The following is a 24,282-nucleotide window of genomic DNA, read 5'->3' on the forward strand; positions in this document are numbered from 1 at the left end:
AAAGTAGTGTTTTTACCGCGTCAATAAAAATTTAATGTAACTGCCAATCAACTTGAGTGAGTTGTAAGTTAATTAATTGTTCCCACAGGTGTTGGGTTTACTATTCGGATTGGTATTAGGATTGTTTCACGACAGATTATTAGGTAGACTCGGTCTAACACGTCATCCATGAACTAGCCTATCATATTATGACACGTCATTAAAATAGTGGTACTATCGTAATTTGTTTATTACTTATTTACACTTTTAAATAGTAATATTACGATAGTGCCATTATTTTAATGACGTGTCATAATATAATAGGTTTAGTTAGGAACAAAATGGACTAAATCTACGCAATAATTTCTCATTATGAATAGCTGAGGTTTATCTAGTAGTAGTAATCCTGACGCAATTACTAATAAAATATAAAATATTTTAGCTTTAATAAATTATTTTATATGATTTATTATTTAAATAAAAATTATTATTGTTTTATTTTTATTTTACATAAGTTTTCAAAATTTAGAAATATTTTATTTTTAATCATTATTAAAATATTTTTTTTATTATTATACATGATGTCAATAAAAATATACTCATAGTATTCTCAAATCAATTTAAAGGTAATGTGGTTTAATTGACTTCCTTATGTATAATTTTAAAGAAAAATATAGTTATTTACTGTTGCAGTAAATTTTACAGTAAGTGGCAATTAAGTTGAGTGAGCTCTAAGTTAGTAATTAACTAAAGAGGAAGGAGTAATTAATTGTTCCCAAAGGTATCGGGTTTACTATTCGGATTGGTATTAGGATTGTTTGAGAATCAGGACTCCTAACTCCTAATGACCTCATATATATCTGGAGATTTCCTGTTTAATGTCATCCTCCTAGCTAGTCCTATATATACACTTCACTTGTAAACCTAGAAAGAAACCTCAGTTCTTGCACTCTTACACTTCAAAACTACCCACTATGGAGCTTGCAGAATTGTTCAACGTCGCATGGAAATCAGCACAGCGCAGCTCCCAGGAATCTGAATGTCTGCAGGCGTTGAATGATCTTCTGCATTTTCCGGTCAGTTCCCATCTTCTTGCACTCGCTTCCACCCAAACCGACACCGATTTGCTTAGACGTCTTCAGAGTCTCACCGGACACCCCAGGCTCCAAATCAAGAATCTTTCTTCTTCTGTTGCTGCCGCTTGGAATGACAGAATTCTCAAAGAATTTGTCACAGAACAACCCATGCCTGATGATCCACCTCCAATTATAAACCCATTCAGATATATTGACGTTAACGGCAAGCGCGTTAAGTTGATCGTCAAGAAACGTCACTGTTCTGAAATTGCTATGCCCAACATTCTTGACGATGAAGCCTCCAACAAACCAGAGATTCCGACACCACCGCCAAAACTCAGGAGACAAGAGAATCTTGCCATGCCTCATCAGAAACCTGACGCGGTTGAAACCTCCAAGCAATTGATACCCAAACCAGAGATTCAGAAACCACCCATGAAGAGACAACAGAATCTTGGCATGCCTCACCAGAAACCCGACCAGGTTGAAACCTCCAACAAACGACAGATTCAGACACCACCCAAGAAGACACAAGAGAATCTTGGCGTTCAAAAATTGATGCCCAAACGACAGATTCAGAAGCCCAGGAGACGAGAGATTGCCATGCCTGATCACCTTCAAGACAATCAGCTGCACTTGAGGGACAACATAAAGGAACAGATTCTTCAAGGTTTATCCATGGTGTTTCAGGAAGTTCAGGAGGAGAATCTCAGGACTGAACTAAACAGGCGAGATCCAGCCCAGATTGCCTCTTCTATTGAATCCCTACTGTTTGCTAAGTGGGGATTCTCCAACACAGGCTGCCGCCCCAAGTACCGATCGCTTCTGTTCAACATTAAGGATCCTAAAAACCCTGACTTTAGAAGAAAGCTTCTTCTCGGAACAATCAAACCAGAGGATGTGGCAGATATGAGCCCACAAGAGATGGCCAGTGATGACAGGAAGCGTGAGAACCAAGTCATCCTTGCAAGGAAATCCACCAACTGCAATAAATCCTGAGGCAACTTTCTGTGATGAAAAATTCAATTAGGAGCAGATTAGTTTCTAATTTTCAATTAATGCAATGCATGGATTGTTATTAGTTGTAGTTTTATGTAATAACTATGGATGATGTTTTATTATATGTAGATTCTGATTTCTGAGAAATAGTATTATATATTGAGTATATTTCATTTGAGTAATTTCTTAAGTTTCCAAACCTGTTCAGAATTTCATGCTTCTGAAATAATTTTTCTATTTAAATCGTATACTTTAAAATGTTACGATCTCATCCGTATTTCAACGTTTCCGTGCAATTTTGCTACTATATAGACAAGTATGTTGGTATATTTATCTTATGAACATCAAATTTTGGTACTGATATTCTGTTTTCAAGAATAATGGACAGAGTAGGACTATATTTATCTTATGAGCACTATCAAATTTTGGTACTGATATTGATTATCTCTTTTAAGTGGCAACATTTATATCTTGGTAATTATGTTTTGATAAATTAGGTAGAAAACTATAAATCTTGAGAATTATACAATTCATTAATAACATTAGGATACCGAATGATTTACCAAAAAAAACACATTACAACTGTGTCATTTAACATTCATAATCCAATTAGTTTCCACTTCTCAAGCACTCATTGGGCTTATCAGTTCTAATAACAATAGAAACACATTGCTATTGCTCTTTATTACAGACACTGCTTTGTATATTTAGTCTTTACTGCATACAGGCTGCAGCTATAAACTTTTAAATTCAAATATCAATAACCCTTTCTTTCCCTTTGTTCTGATTGTTGCTGTCATAAGCCTCGAAACAACTCGAGCTTTCATGTCGGAATCCCAATCCCTGAGCTCTCAGGGAGGCTTCTGTGGCTGAGCTAGTCTGGTAGGGACCAAACCACCTGTATGGAACAACCCGTGTCGCATAAGAAGACCGATCATGCCTGCCGTCATTGTGTCCCTGCTCTTCTTTTGACTGTAACACTTGATGGTAGGGGCTGAATGGGCTCAAAACTCCGTGCTCGAAACGAGAGGTTGATGCTTTTGCAGCAAGCTCTCTTCTTGCAGCTGCAAGTGTCCAAACCATATACTGCTTTCTGTCCACTTTTGTCACCACGCTTTTCGGTACCACATTAAGGTGAAAAGCTGCAGGCTTTCCGGGAGATTGCTGCTGCTGCTGACAACGCCTTATTGTTTGCAAATCCAACTTCGCTTGTTGCTGCTGTAGGAAAGCTAGCTGGCTCTTGATGATAGATTCAACATCATAACACCTCAAGCTATAGTTGGTGATGGCTCGGTATCCCTTTTCTTTTATACATTGTACATCAAATGCAATTGCTGCTCCCTCTTCAGTATCTTTATTCATAGTTACAACATGCGAAAAAAATAAGAGAAAGATGAACTTATTTACAAAGAGCACGTAAATAATGTAATCTTGAAATGATGCTCGTAGATTGACCATACAATCCCAAGAAACAATCTTTCCTAGTTCCTTTCCTTGCTAGCCATTTCCCCGTGACTTCATTCCTGTTTCGGATAATTAATACATGAAACACAGAGAATTAAGGATCAGGGAAGTTAGACTAACAATTCAAAGTACCTTACAACTCCGCGAAACTTAGATTTAGATTTGCCTCTTGCTAAGCTATTGCTTGACCTACATAATAATAAACCACATAAGGAACTATGTACATTGTCTTTCCATATCAGTTTTACATTACTGCTGCATATTTTTTTAAGAATTTATTCAGCATTTACCTTCTAACATAGGCTGCTAGATCTTGGCCAGTCATTTGTGACATCTTTTCCAATGCCCTGAAATGATAATTAATCAGCTATAATTAAGACTAAAGTTTGATCCACCAGTAATCCAGAATGACTCAGACGTCGCACAAATAAATGATTTCATTAAACAATGTATCATAAAGCATTTTTGGACTTAAAGATCTATGAAAAACTTCATCAATACCTTTGTTTTTAGCATGGAGCTAGATGGTTTAAAATAGCATTCGCTACTTATCTCGCTATAGTTAGCAATCTCAGTGTCCTTAATTGGTAAAGACTAATCCGTTTGAACAAATAAAACTCGACATATTACGAAAAAGATAAAAAATCAAGAATGGAACAAATTTAAATATGATTTAAGAAAAGAAAAATAAATGTCCATTTTGGTATTAACGCATTTCATACTAACAATAATAACAACTCAACCAATTATAGATTATAGTTGAAAATATATTCATATTCCATCTTCTCGTTACTTCGCACCCTTCAATATATTTTTTAAAGAAGCATATCCCTTAATATCAATATAGATTCTAATGCCTATATAAAACACAATCCAGTAATAAACACAGGGTAGAATGTGCCTACACACAAAGTGTCGTCGTGCATGTTCTCAACATATAGCTTGCTAAATAGAAGAATCCTTTAACCTAAAGTTGAAAACCATAAATCATAAAGCACAATGAGAGTTAAAACAAAATACTAATTTCATCAATACGTTTATTTTCAGTATCCATTGTTATCACAGCACAGATAAGCATATCGATATTCACCTAGATCGGTGTATAATTATATGTTTCCATCACCTATGGTTTTTTGTCGAGAAATATATTATTACTTGTCCCATTAGATATCTCAACATCCTTAATCTTAGAAACAAATTCATTCATAAAAATGATATTCAACATATAACAAAAGTATCGGAAAAAGAATGAGATAAATATAAAAGTAATTCTCGGATGTAAAATAAAAGCTATTTCCATCCTGCTACTTGGTATTACTATTTAATATTTTCCATCAGTTAACAATCTTATAGCATAACCGACCATGTGCTGTGTTTTTTATTACTAGATCCTCCCAAATATTTAATATAAACATAATCCATTATGAACCATTTGATAGCTACTTAATCGGCCACGTGTGATAACTAATTATCTTTTTCTTAAATATTCACGTTGCATTGTCTCGTGTGTATGCCAAATTAGCATATCATATATGCATTCCAATCACCATAAAATCATTTTTGAAGATAACTAACGAAATTGTGTAATTAATGATATGGTTTTTGTAACAAATATAAATATCTAAAATTAATTGTCATAATATATTTACGAATGAAGTTGAAGAAAACATTTTCGCAATTTTATGACAAAAGATAGATCAAAAAGGTTAGAAAATGTACTCAAACATAATGGCACAATCTATTAAAAATTTAAGTAATGTTCAGTTAGTTTCAGGAAACACTAGACCAAGAAAATTCATGAGACTAAAATTTCAATCACGCGTGACTGAAAATGGTTAAGATAAATAGGCTTGATCATTCTTATCAATCAATAAGCAATTTTAATTTCTTCAAAAGAAAAAAGCTGATCACAACGACAAAATTATACCCTTTGTACAAAGTTAGCAATTATCTTTGTTATTTCCCTAAAAATCTCACATGCAAAACTGAAAACAAAATGTTTACACAAACATCTTAAACAAAAAACCTTCTTCCAGTAAATTGAAATTCATTTTAACATAGCCTTGATGTTTTGCCTTATGAACATTAGTTTGAAGCAGACATGACTCTTACCTATTATTGATGAGTAAGTTTCTTGCCAGATCCTTTTGATGTTGCACCTAATTCAACAAGTAATAGCCCTCAAATTCCAACTATTCCAAATCTCTAAAACGAAGTTTTAAATGATCGAGATATGAAATAAACGAAGAATAAATACCTATTCAATGAGAGAAATGAAAAAAAATGAAGTTGGTGATAATGAAAGAAATAATAATAGGCACAAAATAAAAAATAAAAAATAAAACCCAATTTGAAGAAGGAATTTAGTATATCAGTTTGTCATGTTTATCTACTAGACATGAAACTTGCTCAAAATTCTGTCTCATAGTAGTGCTTGTGCTACCTTGCTTTTTCTTCTGTAAAATTTAGTGAATTTGTTGACAAATAAAACTAACTAATAGTTGTAATTTTAAATTTGTGCCAGGCACCAGAGGCATCTTTGGACATTTTGCATTAGCAAAATCGTTACTTACCATATATCAATAAAAGTTACTGTTAATGGATTACGATTATAAAGGTAGTTGGACTGTACTGCCATATTTGTTCTATTAGCATTAAATTCTTCATGCTACTTTTTCCATGTGAAGGATTTCAGGGTAAGCCTAGCTTAGATTTTGTATTAAACTCACATTTTTCTTCAACCCTTACAGCCAACTCTCTCCAACACACATACTATATATAAACATCATTACATGCAAGCTCATGCAGCAGTTGATAAAGTTGCATAAAATGGTATCAACGGTTGCATGCATATGTTAGGTTGTTACGCAATATTAAGGGACTTCATTTAAAGTTTTAAATATTAATGTTTGTATGAATGCATAACATTGTCGCTTTAACGTGTAATTAACCTTTTGAGGGGATATTGGAAGCAATTTTAAATTATAAGAGGAATAAATATTTCTCAAATTCAAATCTTATATCCGTCAATAATATTGCAATGTAATTATCCTAAAGCTAATGTTACCCCATTTTAGACCTTGTCATCGATTCAGATCCTGCCTATAAAAAGATTTTTCAGGCTTAGTAACAGGAGAACGAGAAAAGTTGCAATACCTTGTTTTATTGCAAGGGCAAAGAGGAAACACAATTTCTGCAACTGAACCACTGGCATTTAATGGAAGTGTCAAAATGTGCCAATTACACATTAGATCACCTGCAAAGAAAATTAGTCAAAAAACAAAGAAAAAGATAAGCCGGGACATGGTAAGATGAGTGCATTTATATGGGATGGGTTTTATCAATTTTTTATGATAGTAAGTTTAAAAGAAACGACTAAAATACATTTAAGCTTACAGTAACAGACATCAGATTCTGTTCCAGAAAAAGACTTCGCTAACGTGATATATTAATGATAGAAGGCAATTTGGGTCGATAATTTATCTAGGACAAAAGCTTGTCCAAACCTTGAGATCAATATAATGCTTAACATTCAATATGAACAAAAAGATGCAATGCCTCATAAACGACCTTTGTTGAATCCTTTAAAATTCACAAGAATATAAGATGTTGTGTTTGAATAAATGTATTGATGTAGATACAAGGGAAGGTGGACATCGCTGCTTGACATTTACCTTGCTAAAGTTAGCTGGAAACATTTTTCTTCTTAATTTCTTCAATAAACTAAATTAAATGCGAGTTCACCGTTAATTTCTCCAACTAATTCATGTCATGAATGATCTTATCACCCTCATTTCAGATGCAACTTTGTTCTCCAACTTGTACTTAAATTGTCATAGCCCTCTCACATTCTTTACAAGCATATGAAAATATAATCTGAGTAAAAAGTTCAAAGAACTACCAGTAGTCACCACAAGAACAGATTCCCTCGACATAATGATGGAACCGGTTCTTAACCTTCAAAGACACTTCTCTTCCATAGACCTTTGATACAAATTTGGCAGAACTGTGATAATCAACACAGATTCAGAGGTTTTTTATCACCCTAATCAGGACTTTACCAGAAGCAGCAATGAATCTGAAAGGCAAGCTAGTTTTTCACTGTGGCCTAGAAGTATTTTCTCTTTTTGCTCCGCATCCACATCATATAAAACACAACTCAGGGCAGGGACATACAAAGATTCCTTGAACTTGATTGATTATTCCCTCACCCTCCCAAATACTTCTTCTCTTCTTGGACGGGAGTGATCTCTTTCACCTTATTTTCATCTCTCATCAGTTCAAAGAGTTCAGCAGCATGTCTTCCAATTCCGAGCTTACCACACCCCACAAGCATTACAATCCATGAAATAACAGTTAGCTCAGAGTGCTATAAAACTCCAAGTTGCACATATAAGCTATCCAGACTTTAAGTACATTTCAATCGTAGAATTTGAAGAGCTACATAAAAAGGTAGTTCACATCGAAGAATGGCTATGAACTTGTTTTCCATGATCTAATGCAGCAAGCCCACACACTAGCATAGTAGCATAAGTAACATAACTTGAACTCATTCCTTCTCTTTGCAACCTCCGGAATAGTTCTAATGCTTCTTCATCAAAACCTAATTGAGCATAGCCTGGAACTATTGCAGTAAAAGAAAGAACGTCCCTTTCTGGTAAGCCCTATAAAACAGGGCTAGCTTCAAGGATTCTGCCAGCTTTAGAATACATGTCAAGAAGTGAGTGAATGTAGAGGTTAGTAGAGTAGCAAAAGTGAACTCATTTGGTTCCACACCTGCACAGATTGCTCATCAGAATAAGTATTATATTGCATGAAACAGCAATTGTTGTCGAAATTACTCATTAAACTACCATTAATTAGTTTTAAAACTTATCAAATAAAAATGGATATTTTGTGGTTTACCATTTAAACACGAATACAAACACAATAACTAAATAAAATACCTGATCTCACCATCTGTTTAAAAAGATGCAATGCTTCAAAAGAAAAGGAAAGTCCTCTATAAGAATACCCAGAAATCATGGGAGTCCAAAGAAACCGCATTTCTTTGAGACATTTCATCAAACACGTGTCTTGCGTTCGTAAACAAGTCACACTTTGTACACAAAACGATAAACCTCAAGTCCTAAGATAAACAGGTGGTTGATAACAAGCTTTGGTGATGTGGGCATGGATCCTTTCGCCTTCTCAGGTAGCATTTGAAGAGCTTGACATGCCATTTCCATGAAGCTCTGTATACTGAGTTTGAAGGTTGTTGCTTTGGCGGGAAGGAGGATAGTTGGTGAGGTCATGGGTAATGACTAATAATGGATGAGAGGTATGGCAGTTTCCGAAGTTGCAGAAAATAACATTAGCAAATTCATGTCACGGTTTCAAGTTAGTGAATTTTAATCAAAAAAATTTATTAAAATAAAATTAAATAAATAGTTTGTATAAATTAATTTAATACTAAATACTTTCAAAATAATTATTCAATAATTAAAAAATAAAAAAAATTAAATTAAATAAAAGTTTATACAAACATCAGACTAAGTAATGTCTAGTCCAAGTAACCAAAATTCTCATGTGCGTCCATCAAATTTCGGCTCCGGACCACAATGGAGTCACTGGTTTAAGGTCGATTTAAAAGTCGAAAATTTAACTACTATTAACTCCTTTAATTCTAAAAAAAAACACTAACCACTAATGTAATTAGATTCTATTTCTGTCAAAAAAAAACTCATGATAATTTAAATAAATTATAAAAATTAAATATTTTAACGAGTTTTGAACCCTAAGTTATCCGTTTAAATATAATTTTAATCTAAATTTAGATTAATTTATAATAAATTGAGTTAATTGTAAATTAAATCAAAGAATGTTAGCGTGATTTGTAATTATAATATGAATTTTAAAACTTGACAATGTCAATCACCAACTTTTATATTTTTTGCAAATTAGAATACCGAGCTAAAAACCACTAGCGTGGACTATAATATACAGTCACATAAATATTTTGTTGTTGCATGATTGATCCGTGTTCAAATTTACCAAAAAAATAAAAGTTATCAAGTTTCAAAGTTATTGTTGTTATTGTATATCCCGCTAAACTTCGTGATTTAATTTACAATTAATTTTAATAATTTATTAAATGTTAATTTTAGTGATCAGCCTTTGACATGTTTTATTTTGAGTGAACATAAATTTTATTATAAATAATTTTTTTTTCCGGCCAATATACATAAATTACAACCAGATTTTGACACGTGACAATTTTTTAAAAAAAAAATTACCTTAAAAATGTATCATGTACGCATAATTTATATTTGAAGAGGGAGTTTTTAGATCAAATTATATATATATGAGACAAGTTTTTAAATAAATAAAATAAAATTTGATAACACGTATGTAAAAATCTTGTGCTAAAGTAAAATAAAAGTTTATTTATAAAAATAAAACCAAGTAAAATTTGTTCACCAGATTGCAAAAATTTAATAATTTGAATATAACTGCCAATCAATTTGATTGAGTAGTAAGTTAATTAATTATTCCCAAAGGTAAAAGGTTTAGGATTCGGATTGATATTAATTAGACAGGCTGGAATAATTACCATTGTTGAGTTACCAGGGTTTAGGATTCGGTTGATATTACAGGATTCTTAAATCATACTATCTTGAGATTTCATGTTTCAGTAGTAAACCTACAAAGAAATTCCGGATATTAAACTTTTTTCAAATTACAAAAGGTTATTAAATAAATTTTTCTTACAAAATATTCACTGAACTATACTTTTTATTATAAAAATATTTTTGTTGTTATAAAAAGTATACTAAATTTTTTGTGAATTATAAAAAAGTCATTGGATTATACCTTTTACTACAAAAATGTCATTAATCTATGTTTTTTTTTTGTAATTTTGACTTGCCACCTATACAAAAATGTTGTATTTTTGCGTGAAAACGGTACGTTTTATATGGATGAACTCCTTTGTAACAAAAGTCATAGTTCAGTGATCATTTTGTAAGAAAAATTTGTTTAATGATCTTTCTATAACTTGAGAAAAGTCCAATGATCTATAGAGTTTAATATTCAAAAATTCTACGATAAGATGAAGTAAAGCAGAATAGGAAAATATGTATTAGAAAGTTTTTTTTTGTTTTAAAAATAGGAAGTTTTTTCGATAAGATGTATTAGGAAGTTTTTTTTTTATGAAATATGTATTAGGAAGTTTGTTTTCAATAAAAGTGTATAAAACTAATTATGTGACTTGTAATTAAAATTGTATTAGAAATTTTTGTTTTCAAAAATTAGAAATATTTAAAAAAGATAAATTGACCTTCTTCGATGTTGGAAAAATGTCGGCTACTGTAGAGGTAAGAGGGGAATTAAGATCTTAGGTTAAGAGAGATGATGGAAATATAATAATTTTGTCATTAAAATTATTGTACATAACACTTTTTTATTTAAATTAGGATTATATATCACATAAATCCTTCGTCAAGTTTATTGACGGATGCAATAACGGAGTTAACGTGCAAGTGTTATTTGCACCATCTTTGACAATTTCAAAAGGGCTTAAAAATTCATTGGCTTCGACCACAGAGTCAATTAGTACTTTTTTTTTACATAAAAAAACTATCTTTGCTCTCAATTTTAACACTAAATAAGTTTTTCATGTTATCCTTGCAGTCTCAAAATAATTGTTCATTTTGTTATTTTTAAACAACTGGAAAAATATAATTAATATTTTAAATTTTTAAAAATATATTTTTATTTCTTGTAATATATCCTTATTAAATACTATAACTAATTTATTTTTGAAAAAATAAATAAATAGTTGAGTATATAAAAACAATTAGGGTTGTTCTAAAACCGAACCAGAAATAAAAATTGAACCGAACCAAAATTGCCACTATAGCTTGGTTTCTTTTATTAATACGGTGCGGTTTGATTTGTAATTAGATAAAATTTTGTTGTTCAATTTTTATTTGATTTGTGCATTTTGATAACTGGAAAGTTTAAAAACCAAAATATTTTTACGTTAAACATTAATCAGAAATATAATGAGTATCTAATAAAAGGAATAAATATTTAGGAATACTCAAAATAGAATAGGTAATATGATTTAGATGGATTAATAATTATTACTACGAGAGAAAATTACTTAACACGATAACATGATTGAAATCAACTTTCTTAGCTTAATATAATATTAAATTAAAATTTATTTTAGTCGATTCGATTTCATGCTTAAAATGAAGATCAAACTATATTATATTTGAAATAGCCAATCAGAATTATTTTAGTTTGGTCCAATCAGCCAATTTGATTTTAACCAAATGTTGTACTTCAATTAGTATTTTTATGTGCTAAATATGTGACTTGTAATTTAAATTGTCACTATGTCTATTAATATTTAAAAAATAGACATAAGTTACTCTATATTTATTCTTTATCATTCTAGGCGCTTGGTTAATATTATAACTCGACCAATGTAATTTATTTAAATTGATAAAAGGAAAAAGGAAAATAAATAATTTATTTTTCATATTTGCTGTAAATGAATTGAAAGAAGTGTTTTCTAAATTATTTACCGCTACAGTGAATTTTAGTGTGAGTGTGAGTTAATTAGTAATTAAAGAGGAAGTTTCCGAAAGGTATTGGATTTCCTAATCGGAATGGAAGTAGGAGTGTTTTAAAACTTCCTAAATAATTAATTTCAATTTACTATATAAACCCACTTGCTTTCTTGCCACTAGTAGTAGGGTTTATCATTCTTTCGATATAAACCTCAGTTAATCTCACTTCTTAACTCTCTTTGCTTTCTTCTTCACATAATTAATATGGAGCTTGCCGATTTGTTCAACGTCGCATGGAAGTCGGCACACTACGGCTCTCAAGAATCTGAATGTCTGGAGGCGCTGAATGATCTTCTTCATTTTCCGGTGAGCTCCCAGGTTCTTGCACTTGCTTCCGCCCAAACTGATGTGCTTAAACGTCTTCACAGTCTCACCGGACACCCACGCCTCACCATTAAGAATCTCTCTTCTTCTGTTTATGCCGCTTGGAACCAAAGAATGCTCAATGAATTTGTCAGAGAAGAAGAACCCATGCCTGATGATCCACCTCCCATTATAAACCCCTTCAGATATATCAACGTCAACGGAAAGCGCGTTAAGTTGATCATCAAGAAACGACATTATTCTGAAATTGCCATGACCAACATTCTTGACAGTCAACCCTCCATCAAACCAGAGACTCCGCCGCCACCGCCAGAACTCAAGAGACAAAAGAATCTTGCCATGCCTCATCACAAACCTGACACCATTGAAACCTCCAAGCAATTAGAGATTCAGAAACCACCCATGAAGAGACAGGAGAATATTGAAACCTCCAAGCAACTGATACCCAAACAACAGATTCAGAAACCACCCATGAAGAGACAACAGAATCTTCGCATGCCTCTCCAGAAACCCGACAAGATTGAAACCTCCTACAAACCACAGATTCAGACACCGCCCAAGAAGAAACAAGAGAATCTTGGCGTTCAAAAATTGATGCCCAAGCGGCAGATTACGAAACCCAAGAGACAAGGGATTCCCATGCCTGATCGCCAGCTTCAAGACAATCAGCCGCACTTGAGGGACAACGTAAAGGAACAGATTCTTCAAGGTTTATCGATGGTGTTTCAGGAAGTTCAGGATGACAGTGACAGGCGCAATGCAGCCCAGGTTGCCTCCTCTATCGAATCCCTTCTGTTTGCTAAATGGGGATTCTCCAACACAGGCTGCCGCCCCAAGTACCGATCGCTTCTGTTCAACATCAAGGATCCTAAAAACCCTGACTTTAGAAGAAAGCTTCTTCTCGGAACAATCAAACCAGAGGAAGTGGCAGATATGAGCCCGCAAGAGATGGCCAGTGATGACAGGAAGCGTGAGAACCAAGTCATCCTTGCAAGGAAATCCACCAAAAATGCAGTAAATTAGAAGTAGATTAGTTTCTGATTTCCAATGCTTGGATTGTAATTTCTTCTTCCTAACTCTGATGTAGAAACAGTTAGTGGATGAATATATTTAGAATCCGATTTCTTAGATTATTATAATCTCTACTGATTGTTTATTGTTGTTAAGTAGCTAAATGAATGAAAAATACATTTTTCACATATAATTATTCAGCATTTAATTTACGTGCAACGTATTATTCAGCATTTAATGCATATGGTGCTAACTAATGTTGTTTCAGCCAAACCATTAGCACAAAAAATAAGACAATTGGTTAATTGTTGAGTTTAGAATTTTGATGATGAATATATAGTGATTATGATGTAATTGAAGTGATTATGATGTAATTGAAGTGAATTTTGATGATGAATATATGGGATTTTGAGTCTGGTGACGCTCTTTCAAATGTTAAGAAGCACTTTCTTAAGCAGATGTGGAAGGCAGAAATGAAAACTTGAGCAGCAAGAAAGGGGAAATTCTGAGCTTTTATAGTTTTTTTTTTTGTCGAAAAGCTTTTATATTTTACATCTGATGTTTCAAATGTTAGTATGCAAATATTTGCAGGTGGCCTTATTTTGTTTGCAAACTGAATGATTCATTTTTTGCAGCAATTCTTTTCAAACAGATTGCTCAAATTTGACCATGAAAAGGAGGCTACTGCAAAGTAGTTGTATCTTCGACCAAAATCTGAAAATCACCCAGTTGGGAAGATGCGGTCGGATCGAAGATGCCATCAAAATTTTCTTAAGAATGTCCAAAAAGAACACTGTCACGTACAATTCAATGATATCTGCCTATGCAAAAAATGGCAGGGTTGTAGATGCACGCAATCTGTTTGATAAAATGCCTACCAGAAATTTAGTGTCTTGGAATACTATGATTGCTGCTTATTTGCACAGTAATAAGGTTGATCACGCCTATGGTATATTTGTTAAAATGCCTCACAGGGATATTTTCTCGTGGACTTTGATGATCACTTGCTATACCCGTAACGGGAAGCTCAAGAATGCCAGGCAACTTTTGGATTCACTTCCTTGTTGCTATAAGAGAGATACGGCTTGTTGGAATGCAGTGATTGCTGGCTACTCCAAGGAAGGGAGATATGATGAAGCCAAGAGGCTGTTTGATTCTATGCCTGTTAAAAATTTAGTTTCTTGGAACTCGATGCTAGCGGGGTACACGAAAAATGGACACATGTGTTCGGCTTTGAAGTTTTTTCAAGAAATGGTCCATCGCGATGTTGTTTCGTGGAATTTGATGGTGGACGGATTCGTTCAACTTGATGATTTGGATTCTGCTTGGGATTTTTTCGTGAAAATTCCGGAGCCAAACATCATTTCTTGGGTTACAATATTATGTGGGTTTGCAAGAAAAAGAAATGTTTTGGAGGCTAGGAGGATTTTTGACCAAATGCCTAGTAGAAATGTGGCATCCTGGAATGCAATGATTTCAGCATATGTTCAGAACCACAAAATTGACGAGGCTGCTAAGCTATTTGAAAAGATGCCGAGGAGAGATCCTCTTTCATGGACCACGATGATTAATGGATATGTTCGTGCTGGCAAGCTTGATAAGGCAAGGAAAACAATAAATGAAATGCCTTACAGCGACATTGCTGCCCAAACAGCAATGATATCTGGTTATATTCAATGTAATAAAATAGATGAAGCTTGTCAAATCTTCAGGGAGATAAGTAACCCTGATTTGATTTGCATGAACACTATGATTGTAGGCTATACACAATGTGGAAGAGTCGATGAAGCTATCCGTCTATTCGAAAAAATGGTCAAAAAGGACATAGTTACATGGAATAATATGATTATTGCGTATGCTCAAGTAGGACAAATTGATAGAGCTCTGAGCATCTTTGAAGAGATGGAAGAGAGGAATTTAGTTTCCTGGAATTCCTTAATTTCGGGTTTCATGACAAATGGGTCATATTTGGATGCTCTATGGTGTTTTGTTTTAATGCAATCTGAAGAAGAGAAACCTGATCAATTTACTTTTGCTTGTGGACTAAGTACTTGCGCTACTGTTGCAGCTCTGCAAGTTGGCCAGCAGCTACACCATCTCCTGGTTAAGCAAGGTTATGTGAATGACTTATGCATCTGCAATGCTTTAATCACCATGTATGCTAAATGTGGAAGAATCTTGGAAGCTGAGCTCGTATTCAAGGGCATTGAGCATGCTGATGTGGTGTCTTGGAACTCCTTGATTGGTGGGTATGCATTAAATGGTTACGGAGAAGAGGCAGTTAAGCTGTTTCAGGAGATGAAGTTAGCAGGAGTGGCGCCTGACCAAGTCACTTTCATTGGAGTCTTGTCTGCATGTAGTCACGCTGGCCTTGTTAATCAGGGTTTGGAATTGTTTCAATGTATGACTCAGTTTTATGCAATTGAATCACTGGCCGAGCACTATGCTTGCGTTGTTGACATGCTTGGGCGGGTAGGAAGGTTGGATGAGGCCTTTGAATTGGTGAAGAGAATGAAAATTAAGGGCAATGCTGGTGTGTGGGGTGCGCTGCTCGGGGCTTGCAGAACTCATGGAAATTTGGAACTTGGAAAAATAGCAGCTCACAAGCTTTTAGAAATCGAGCCTGACAGGACATCGCGTTTTGTACTGTTGTCAAACATGCATGCTCAGGCAGCAAGATGGAGTGAAGTTCAGGAAGTAAGGACGTTAATGAAAGAGAGCAGCTCGAGAAACCAACCTGGTTGCAGCTGGATTGAATTGAGAAACCAGCTACATACTTTTCTCTCTGCTGATTCAACTCTGCCCATTGCAGCAGACCCTCGTAAGGTTTTGCAAACTTTAATGGCTCACATTACAAATGAGACAGTTTCTTGCAGCGTATGAGCGCACAAGAGATGGCCAGTGATGACAGGAAACGTAAGAACCAACTACCAAGTCATCCTTGCAAGGAAATCCACCAAAAATGCAGTACATTAGAAGTAGATTAGTTTCTGATGTCCAATGCAATGCTTGGATTACTATAATTACTTGTAATTTTTTCTTCCTAACTCTGATGTAGAAACAGTGCATGTATATATTTAGATCTGATTTTTTGGATTGTATTGTTGTTAAGTATCTATATGAATGAAATATGCATTTTTCACATAGAGCCGTGTTTCAGCATTTTAGTTTCGTGCAACTTATGATGTGGCTTCAGGCTATGTTGAAATATGATGTAATGCATATGGTACTAACTAATGTTGTTCCAGCCAAAACATTAGCAGGAAAATATAAGACTATTGGTTAATTGTTGTGATTAGGATGTAAACTAGCAGGGACTTGAATGTTAAGATGTGAATTTATATGGGGGTTTGAGTCTGGTGACTCTCTTTCAAATATGCATATGATTAATGAATAGGCTTGTGGTTCATAGACAAGAACTCAGTTTCAAATGTTGTATTGTGCTATATGGTTTTATGCAACTATTTGTCAAAACATTTTTTTAGCAAACTGAATGATTCATTTTTTTGGTGGATTAACGTGTGGAATATGAGTTTTTAGATTTTGTCATTAGCTAAATGGACCATGTACCCATATATAGCAGTCACATATGATGTTTGGTGCACTGAGTTCTGATTGTGTTCTATGCTTGCATGAAAATATCTGCAGGTGGCCGGCGTTTTGATTGTATTTCTATGCTTGTAAGCAAATATTTGCAGGTGGCCTGAGTGTTGTTTGTGTTATTGATGAAGCTCACAAGCTGGTAAGTTCAAACTGAATGATTTTCATTTTTGCAGAAATTCTTTTGAAACTTGACAAACGTATAGCAGAAGTGCCTATTGCGTATTGCTCGGTGATCTTAATATAACACATGAAACTGCTTCTAAGCTCATCAATAGGCCTAAACCCCCAAACCAGCAGAGAATATCATACAGACATTCTTTCTTTCCCACTCAAGTGATATGAACATGACATATATGAAATCAAGCTGCATTCTTTTACATACAATGAGATGAAACCATAAAAAAATAATGGGATAATCCCTCGCTCCACATTTAAACTGGACATGATGAACTCTCATCCAACGTAGATGAGTATGAATGTGGAAGCTGAGTTCGCGAGGTTATGGAAAGAAGTTCTCGTGCAACTTCAGCCATCGATGGTCGTTTCTCCGGCATTACGGACGTGCATCGAATAGCAATGTTTAGAGCTCCCAGCATCTCTTGATGGAAAGTGTTTGATATTTTGCAATCTAGAACTTGGACTGCTCCGTTACTTATGTTGATTTTCCTTCGAACCCATTTCACAATGTCAAGAGAATCTGTTGGTTCTGCAAGCTCAGCTTGTCGGCCAGTTATGAGCTCCAGTAGCACAACACCAAAGCTGTAAACGTCCATTTGCTCTGTTGCTTTTTTACTATACCCAATTTCTGCAATTAATCAAGTAGGCACGCAATCGCTTTAGATATTTAAGATTTAAATAAGCAAATCCATTTGAAAAGAACGGATAAGATTAATGTGTTCTTTAATCTTAAATGAACAAGACCATGTGTTCAAGTAGTCCATGTAAATCAATATCTGTGAGCATCAGAGGACATAAAGTACTTCTGATAATATAATTGTAACTTTTTTTGAGTTAAAAGTAGTTCATGTAAATCAAAATCTCAAATTCTCAAGTGAGCCATGTGATGTGATTAGGACTTTTAATTGAAAGAAGACACTACACAGTGCACACACGCTAATTTTCTCACATAATTATTAATTACGAAGAAAGAAGTATACCAGGGGCATTATAACATGAGTCTGCAGATTCTGAAGCAATGGTTGAGCTAAATGCAGCTTCTCCCACAATCCGGTCAAGAGCAAAATCTGTGAGCTTTGGTTCAAAATCAGCATCCAGAAGAATATTTTTTGACTTGACATTTCTGTGAAGTAAATGTGGAGCATAATCCTTGTGAAGATATGCCAATCCTTGAGCAACTCCTATGGCAATCTTCAGTCTAACACTCCATTGCAACTGACAGTCTGGTTTGCCAATAACATCTCCTAAGCTTCCCCTTTGCAGGTATTCATAAATTAGAAATATTGATTCATCGGAATGGCAAAAGCCAAGAACTTTAACTATGCTCTTGTGCCTAATCTTGGCCAACGTCTTGACCTCAGCCTTCAGGGTTTTCGAAGATTGGCTACCTATATTGACTAGCCTCTTCACAGCAACCAGTTCTCCACTAGGTAAACTTACAATATACACTCTGCCAAAAGCTCCACTACTTCCTACAGCACTTTTTTCATCCATCGCCATAACCAAATCATGCTCGCTTACTCTAAGAGGATAGAAAAATACTGATCGCCAGCCACCCATTTGAGATTTCCACTTAGAGGATCGATGGAATGCAAAAAATCCAGCAGCAATAAGCAAAATACCAATGCCAAATGCTATAGAGATCAGAGCACATGCCATTGCACTAAGACCAAAAGAGCCATGGTGTCTTGGTAGCTCATCAGAACAAGAATTAGGCAATCCCGGACCACAAAGGCCAGGATTTCCTTCCATGAAGGACGCAGGGAGACCTGAAATTAAAGCAGGAGGGACTCTACCAGAAAGTTTGTTGAAAGACACATTGAAGAGAGCAAGCTTCAAATTTTGCAGCCCTTGAGGGATTGAGCCAGTGAGATTGTTATCCGACAAATCAAGATACGTTAGCACAGGCAAATCAGCAAGGCTTGATGGGATTTCTCCGGTGAGACTATTGTCTGCCAAAGACAACGAGACAAGTTTCCTGCATTTCTTGAGTTCAGGAATATGACCAGAAAGAGAGTTATGAGAAAGATTTATAATGCTCATAACTGGAGAATCACAAAAATTAGGAGGCAATTCACCATAGAATCCATTAAGAGATGCGGAAAATCTATATAGACTCTTAACCGAGCCAAGACCCTGAGGAATTTTACTAGAGAAGCTGTTATTATCTATCTGAACTTGCTCCAATTGACCGGCCATTGATATAGAATCCGGTATCTTACCAGAAAATCTATTGTTTTCTGCTCTTATGAGCTTCAATTTGCTTAATGACCACAACTCATCAGGGAAATCGCCAGAAAACTCATTGTTTTGAACTTGAAACCTCTCAAGATTCAAGCATTCATGAACTGAAGTAGGTATAGAACCACTGAACAAATTAGTATGTAAAGCAAGGTTTTTGAGTCCTTGTGCTCTACAAACACCAATAGGAAACGACCCTGAAATCTTATTTTGAGAGACATCAAAAGAAGCAAGGCTCTTGAGAGAAGAACCCAATGCTGGACTAATTACACCACTAAGATTGTTCTGTGACAAGTCCAAAATGGCTAAACTTTGCAACCCCACAAAAGAACCCGGAATTCGACCATGAAAACCAGAACTATGCAAGAAAAGTTGCTCAAGCTTCTTCAAATTACCAATATCACTAGGAATCTCACTCACTAAGTAAACATTTTGAGACAAATCAAGAACAACAAGCTCACTAAAATTCCCAAAAACAAAAGGAACACTACCTGATAACAAATTACTTCCCAAGTTGAGCACTTGCAAATTCACCAATAAACCAATGCTATCAGGGATTTTCCCCTCAATATGATTCCTACCAAAATCAAGAACTTCCAAAGACTTAAACTCAGAAATCTGATCTGGGATTGTACCCCAAATCAGATTATTACTAAGATTCAACTTCACCAGGGAATTACATTCAGACAGATGTAAAGGTATAGGCTGGTTAAAAAAGTTATCAGCAAGATTAAGAACACTCAAATTAGACAACCCACAAAGAGTAGAAGAAATTTCACCAGAAAGATTCAGACTCTGAAGGTTAAGAGAGGTTACAGTGAGTGAGCTAGAAGAACATGAAACCCCAGTCCAGTTACAGTAATGAAGATTTGAGGTAGTAGCAGACCAGCTTGAAAGTGAGTTCTTGGGGTCTTCAATGGAAGCTTTGAAAGAAAGAAGAATGTCAGCTTCAGTTGAAGCTGAACTGGTAATAGAGAGAACTGAGAATAAGAGGGTGATTAGAGAGTAGTGTTTGATGGTAACAGCAGCCATTGATGGAGCTTAAGATAGAGAGATGAAGAGGTTGTTTATGTTGTTTTCAATGTTTTTATTTTTGTTTATATGAGTGAACTGTGAAGTGAGACTTGTGAGAGTGTGACTATGTGAGTGGGAAATGGGGTGTGCAAAAATCGAACCGGATCATAAATCAAACCGGATTGAAGCGGAATTTTAGTAGTAGTTCGGTTATTTAGTTAATATGGGTTGGTTCGGTTTGTGTTTAGACATAAGGTTTTTAATTTGGTTTCGGTATTTCAAAGATCGAAATAACAAAAAAAATGAACAAATAATTAAAAATTTAATACAAATAAAATATCTATAAAATTTTAGTCTTTATTTCCTAATTATTAGTACCTAACAAATAATAAGTTAATAAATTTTATGTAATAGATAAAATATACTATAATAAATATATATAAACAATTATTGGACAATAAATTTTAAGGCTAATATTAATTTTAAAATTAAAATAATTCGATTTAATTTGGTATATCTGAATCTGAAATTCGGTTGGTTTGTTTTGACCGATTTTAAAATCGAACAGACAGATGCTCTGGCCTAAGTGTAAGAGAGAACAAAGGGTAGAGAGATGTTGATGGGTAAAGAAGGTAAAAGAGATTGTGAGCTATGCAAAAAAATAGTCATTAGTGACTTTTTGTCTTTGTTCATAAAGTGATAATAGTTGACAAAAAAAAGTGATAATAGAGTATAGAAAACTATTTAGTTTTTAATGTTACCAACCCAATTGAAAAGTTTTTCTTTTTGTTTAATCAGAGTCTAGGTTTTGGTTTTGGCTTCTTTAAAGAGGAAAAAAATTTAGATGGACGCGGTTCAGCATGTCATTCATGGATTAAGCCAATTATATCATAACATTTTATTAAAATGAGGGTATTTTTATAATATCATCATTTAAAAGTATATACAAATAACAAACAAAATTATAAGAATACTCTCATTTTAATGAGGTGTTAAAATACAATTAGTTTAGTTTACAAATGATGTAGTAGACCGAATTTATATAAAAATTTCTTTTTACGAAGAGTGTAATGCAAATTGCAAAACCACCAACAAAATATTGTAAAAGGGATTTTACTTTTTTATTGTAAGAGGAGAAACTCCCCATAACTTTTTTTAGCATCAAATAAAAAAGAGACGGGGCAATCAGTAAGAGCAATCTCTATTAAGATGTAGAAAGTAATTTAATTTTCCTGATTAGCTTGATATTCTAATTCCATATAGAAGTGTATTATTAGGCATACAAAATATTATTATCGTTGTTATTAATATGACGTCTAATTTAAATAAGAAAACTGAGTCATTTATCTTTTGATAGACTGATGGTTAAAAAAACAGTTCAATCACTTGTTTAGTAATACTTTAAAAAAGTTGAAATGTAAAATAGAAGCTCATACATCAAAGTGAAAAAAGTTAAAAAAGTCCAAACACCAAAATAAAAGATTTTAAAAAATTCAAACAATATTAAAAGATTTTGCTAGTAATATTTTTAAATTTAAAGGTTATATATAAATTTTCCAAAATGTTATTTATTTTTCCCATATATATTTGTAAAATACATAAAGGGGCTTTTTTTATTAAAAAATATTACATAGAGGAGTATTGTATGCATTTAATATGCAGATAATTTTTTCAGGACTCATCATTGAGTTTTATGTCAACATGTATGAATTTTAATACTACGGCCAACAGTATCAGTTTTTTTTAACCATGTAGTAACAAATTGACATTCGCTTATTTTCATATAGAAAAATATTAGTAACACTTTTTATCAAAAAAAAAGAGAAAAAAACAACTGTATTTATACTAGCCTAAATTTAAATATTGAAAAATTAACTCGAATGTAAATTATATCAATAACGACTCTTTTAAAAAAAATCTCTGAATAATACTGTCAAACGTATTCTAATAATTCATGAGAAAATATTCAATTATAATTTAAAATATCTCTTACATAAAATTTATTTAACCAGTTTATATATATATCCATTTTAAAAATTTATTTGATTCTATGTAAAAGAAGACATTTTTTATTTAATCTTAGCAATAATAGGAGAGTTTTTTTGTAAAACTAATTTAAATTTAAAAAGATCATTAAAAGATAAATTTAATGAAAAAAATACTTGGAAATAAAACTCTAACTTTTAAAATAGAACATTTTAAAATGGAAAATAAAACTTTTAAATTTTTATGGAAGAAATACTTTTTTGGTGTAGTAAAATTAATAATTATTGAAAATAGTTTTTTTTTTCATTTATCACCTGAATTATATTAACTCTATATATTAAGTCAAACACAGTCGTCTATAAAAATATATTGAAATTTATTGAAAAACTAAAATGAAACGGACAAAAGTCATAAAACAATTCACCAAGAAAGGCTTCTCGTGAGAGAGAGAAATGTCTGAATATAGACAAAAGTCCACCTTGCACGTGCCATTCATAAAACTGTTTTTTTTTTCTCATTACGGTTAAATACTCTGAAATAACAAGTTCAAACATTTACTCCCTCAATAAAAAAATGATGAAAAGTTTAATACTACAATATAAATGACAATAATTTATTAAATAGAATGAGTTAAATAGTTCGATTGTCATTTTTTTAGCTAATATTAGTTACCTTTTTAATTTTATATTTTGTATTAATAATTAAACATATTTTATAAAATAATTAATAATATGTATAATGTAAAAGCGAGAAGTGTATGGCATAATCTTTTATCCTCTATTATTCTATATTAATAAAAAAATCATGTCATTGATTAGCATTAGCTAGATTAAAAATAATAGAAAATATTATTTATCTAATTCATGGATACCGAATCCTATTTTAAATACAATGGAGCCGAGTCGCAGGAAATCTATTCTCAGACGATACCGAATTACGCCCAAAGGATCAAACCAAACAGGCGGCCGAATCCACAAGATCCCCCTGGACTGGAATACCACATCATCCGACAAGAAGAATACTGTATCCCTGAAGACTCGGATAAAGCGCGTCGACCCTGGAATTCGGATAGATTACCATATCTACTATATAATCTCCAGTATCTTTCCTATCTAGATACAAACTCCAACTTAGGAAGATAACCTCCAATTTAGAAAGACGAGACTATTTAGGAAAACATTCTTAAACATGACTCATGTCTGAATAAGGAATATCACTCCTTATCAAGATCACACCATACAAAATAGGATTCACCTTCCTATTACAACTCTACAAGGTTTACTAATCATGTACTATAAAAGGAGTTTGAGTTATGCCTAAACACACAACTTACGAAGTTACGATATACACAGCTCAATACTGACTTTAAAATCTGAGAGTTAATCAGACAACCACCGTCCGGTTAGCTTCTAACCAGTTTTGCAGGTCATACAATCAGATCAGAAGGCAGACTCCATCACTAATTACTGAGGATATAAATAATAATTAATTATTAAAGTGATAATTGGTTGTTTATAATTTGGGTTACATACTTTGTAGAACATTAAAAAGTTAAAAAAAATAGAATGAGACATAGGGTACTAATGAAAAGAAGTATATATAAAAAGGAGAAAATTATCACTACATACAATAAAAATACATATGATATTTATTTATATATTAATTCATTTTATTTATAAAAATTATTTTTCTATTTATTATAAACTATTAATTTGAGATGAAAGAAATATTAACTACTCTCTATGTGTCAAACTGATAACTTAGCTTACTACTTTTGCGTCCTCAAT

At 33.3% G+C, this 24,282-nt stretch overlaps 5 protein-coding genes across 7 annotated transcripts; 3 read left to right on the top strand and 2 right to left on the bottom strand.

Annotated features, from left to right (window-relative positions):
* The first annotated feature begins 825 nt into the window (after nt 1–825).
* LOC126678743 (transcription elongation factor TFIIS-like) lies at nt 826–2,157 on the top strand. The gene has a single exon (XM_050373640.2). The coding sequence runs from the start codon at nt 954–956 to the stop codon at nt 2,052–2,054; it is 1,101 nt and encodes a 366-aa protein (XP_050229597.1). The 5' UTR covers nt 826–953; the 3' UTR covers nt 2,055–2,157.
* Nucleotides 2,158–2,612: 455 nt separating this feature from the next.
* On the bottom strand, nt 2,613–8,924 carry LOC126676362 (AP2-like ethylene-responsive transcription factor AIL7). 3 transcript variants are annotated; one of them, XM_050370549.2, is made up of 7 exons: nt 8,465–8,924; nt 7,420–8,294; nt 6,675–6,774; nt 3,809–3,865; nt 3,651–3,707; nt 3,510–3,577; nt 2,613–3,406 (listed from the first exon to the last, which is right to left on the bottom strand). In XM_050370549.2, the coding sequence occupies exons 2-7, from the start codon at nt 7,451–7,453 to the stop codon at nt 2,805–2,807; spliced, it is 918 nt and encodes a 305-aa protein (XP_050226506.1). In that variant the 5' UTR covers nt 7,454–8,294; nt 8,465–8,924; the 3' UTR covers nt 2,613–2,804. The 3 variants fall into 3 exon arrangements, with proteins under 3 accessions (XP_050226506.1, XP_050226508.1, XP_050226510.1); XM_050370551.2 differs by having other exon boundaries at nt 7,193–8,294; nt 8,465–8,923; XM_050370553.1 differs by lacking the exons at nt 7,420–8,294; nt 8,465–8,924 and adding an exon at nt 5,631–5,677.
* Nucleotides 8,925–12,289: 3,365 nt separating this feature from the next.
* On the top strand, nt 12,290–13,629 carry LOC126678920 (transcription elongation factor TFIIS-like). The gene has a single exon (XM_050373834.2). The coding sequence runs from the start codon at nt 12,344–12,346 to the stop codon at nt 13,484–13,486; it is 1,143 nt and encodes a 380-aa protein (XP_050229791.1). The 5' UTR covers nt 12,290–12,343; the 3' UTR covers nt 13,487–13,629.
* Nucleotides 13,630–13,737: 108 nt separating this feature from the next.
* Nucleotides 13,738–16,598, top strand: LOC126676598 (pentatricopeptide repeat-containing protein At4g02750-like). Its single transcript, XM_050370833.2, has one exon. The coding sequence runs from the start codon at nt 14,144–14,146 to the stop codon at nt 16,355–16,357; it is 2,214 nt and encodes a 737-aa protein (XP_050226790.1). The 5' UTR covers nt 13,738–14,143; the 3' UTR covers nt 16,358–16,598.
* Nucleotides 16,599–17,217: 619 nt separating this feature from the next.
* LOC126678785 (probably inactive leucine-rich repeat receptor-like protein kinase At5g06940) lies at nt 17,218–20,613 on the bottom strand. The gene is made up of 2 exons (XM_050373689.2): nt 18,235–20,613; nt 17,218–17,882 (listed from the first exon to the last, which is right to left on the bottom strand). Exons 1-2 carry the CDS (start codon nt 20,525–20,527, stop codon nt 17,509–17,511), a joined length of 2,667 nt encoding a protein of 888 aa, XP_050229646.1. The 5' UTR covers nt 20,528–20,613; the 3' UTR covers nt 17,218–17,508.
* Nucleotides 20,614–24,282: the final 3,669 nt, after the last annotated feature.

This window comes from Mercurialis annua, linkage group LG4 (genome assembly GCF_937616625.2).
Source record: "Mercurialis annua linkage group LG4, ddMerAnnu1.2, whole genome shotgun sequence".
NCBI classification, from domain to species: Eukaryota; Viridiplantae; Streptophyta; class Magnoliopsida; order Malpighiales; family Euphorbiaceae; genus Mercurialis; species Mercurialis annua.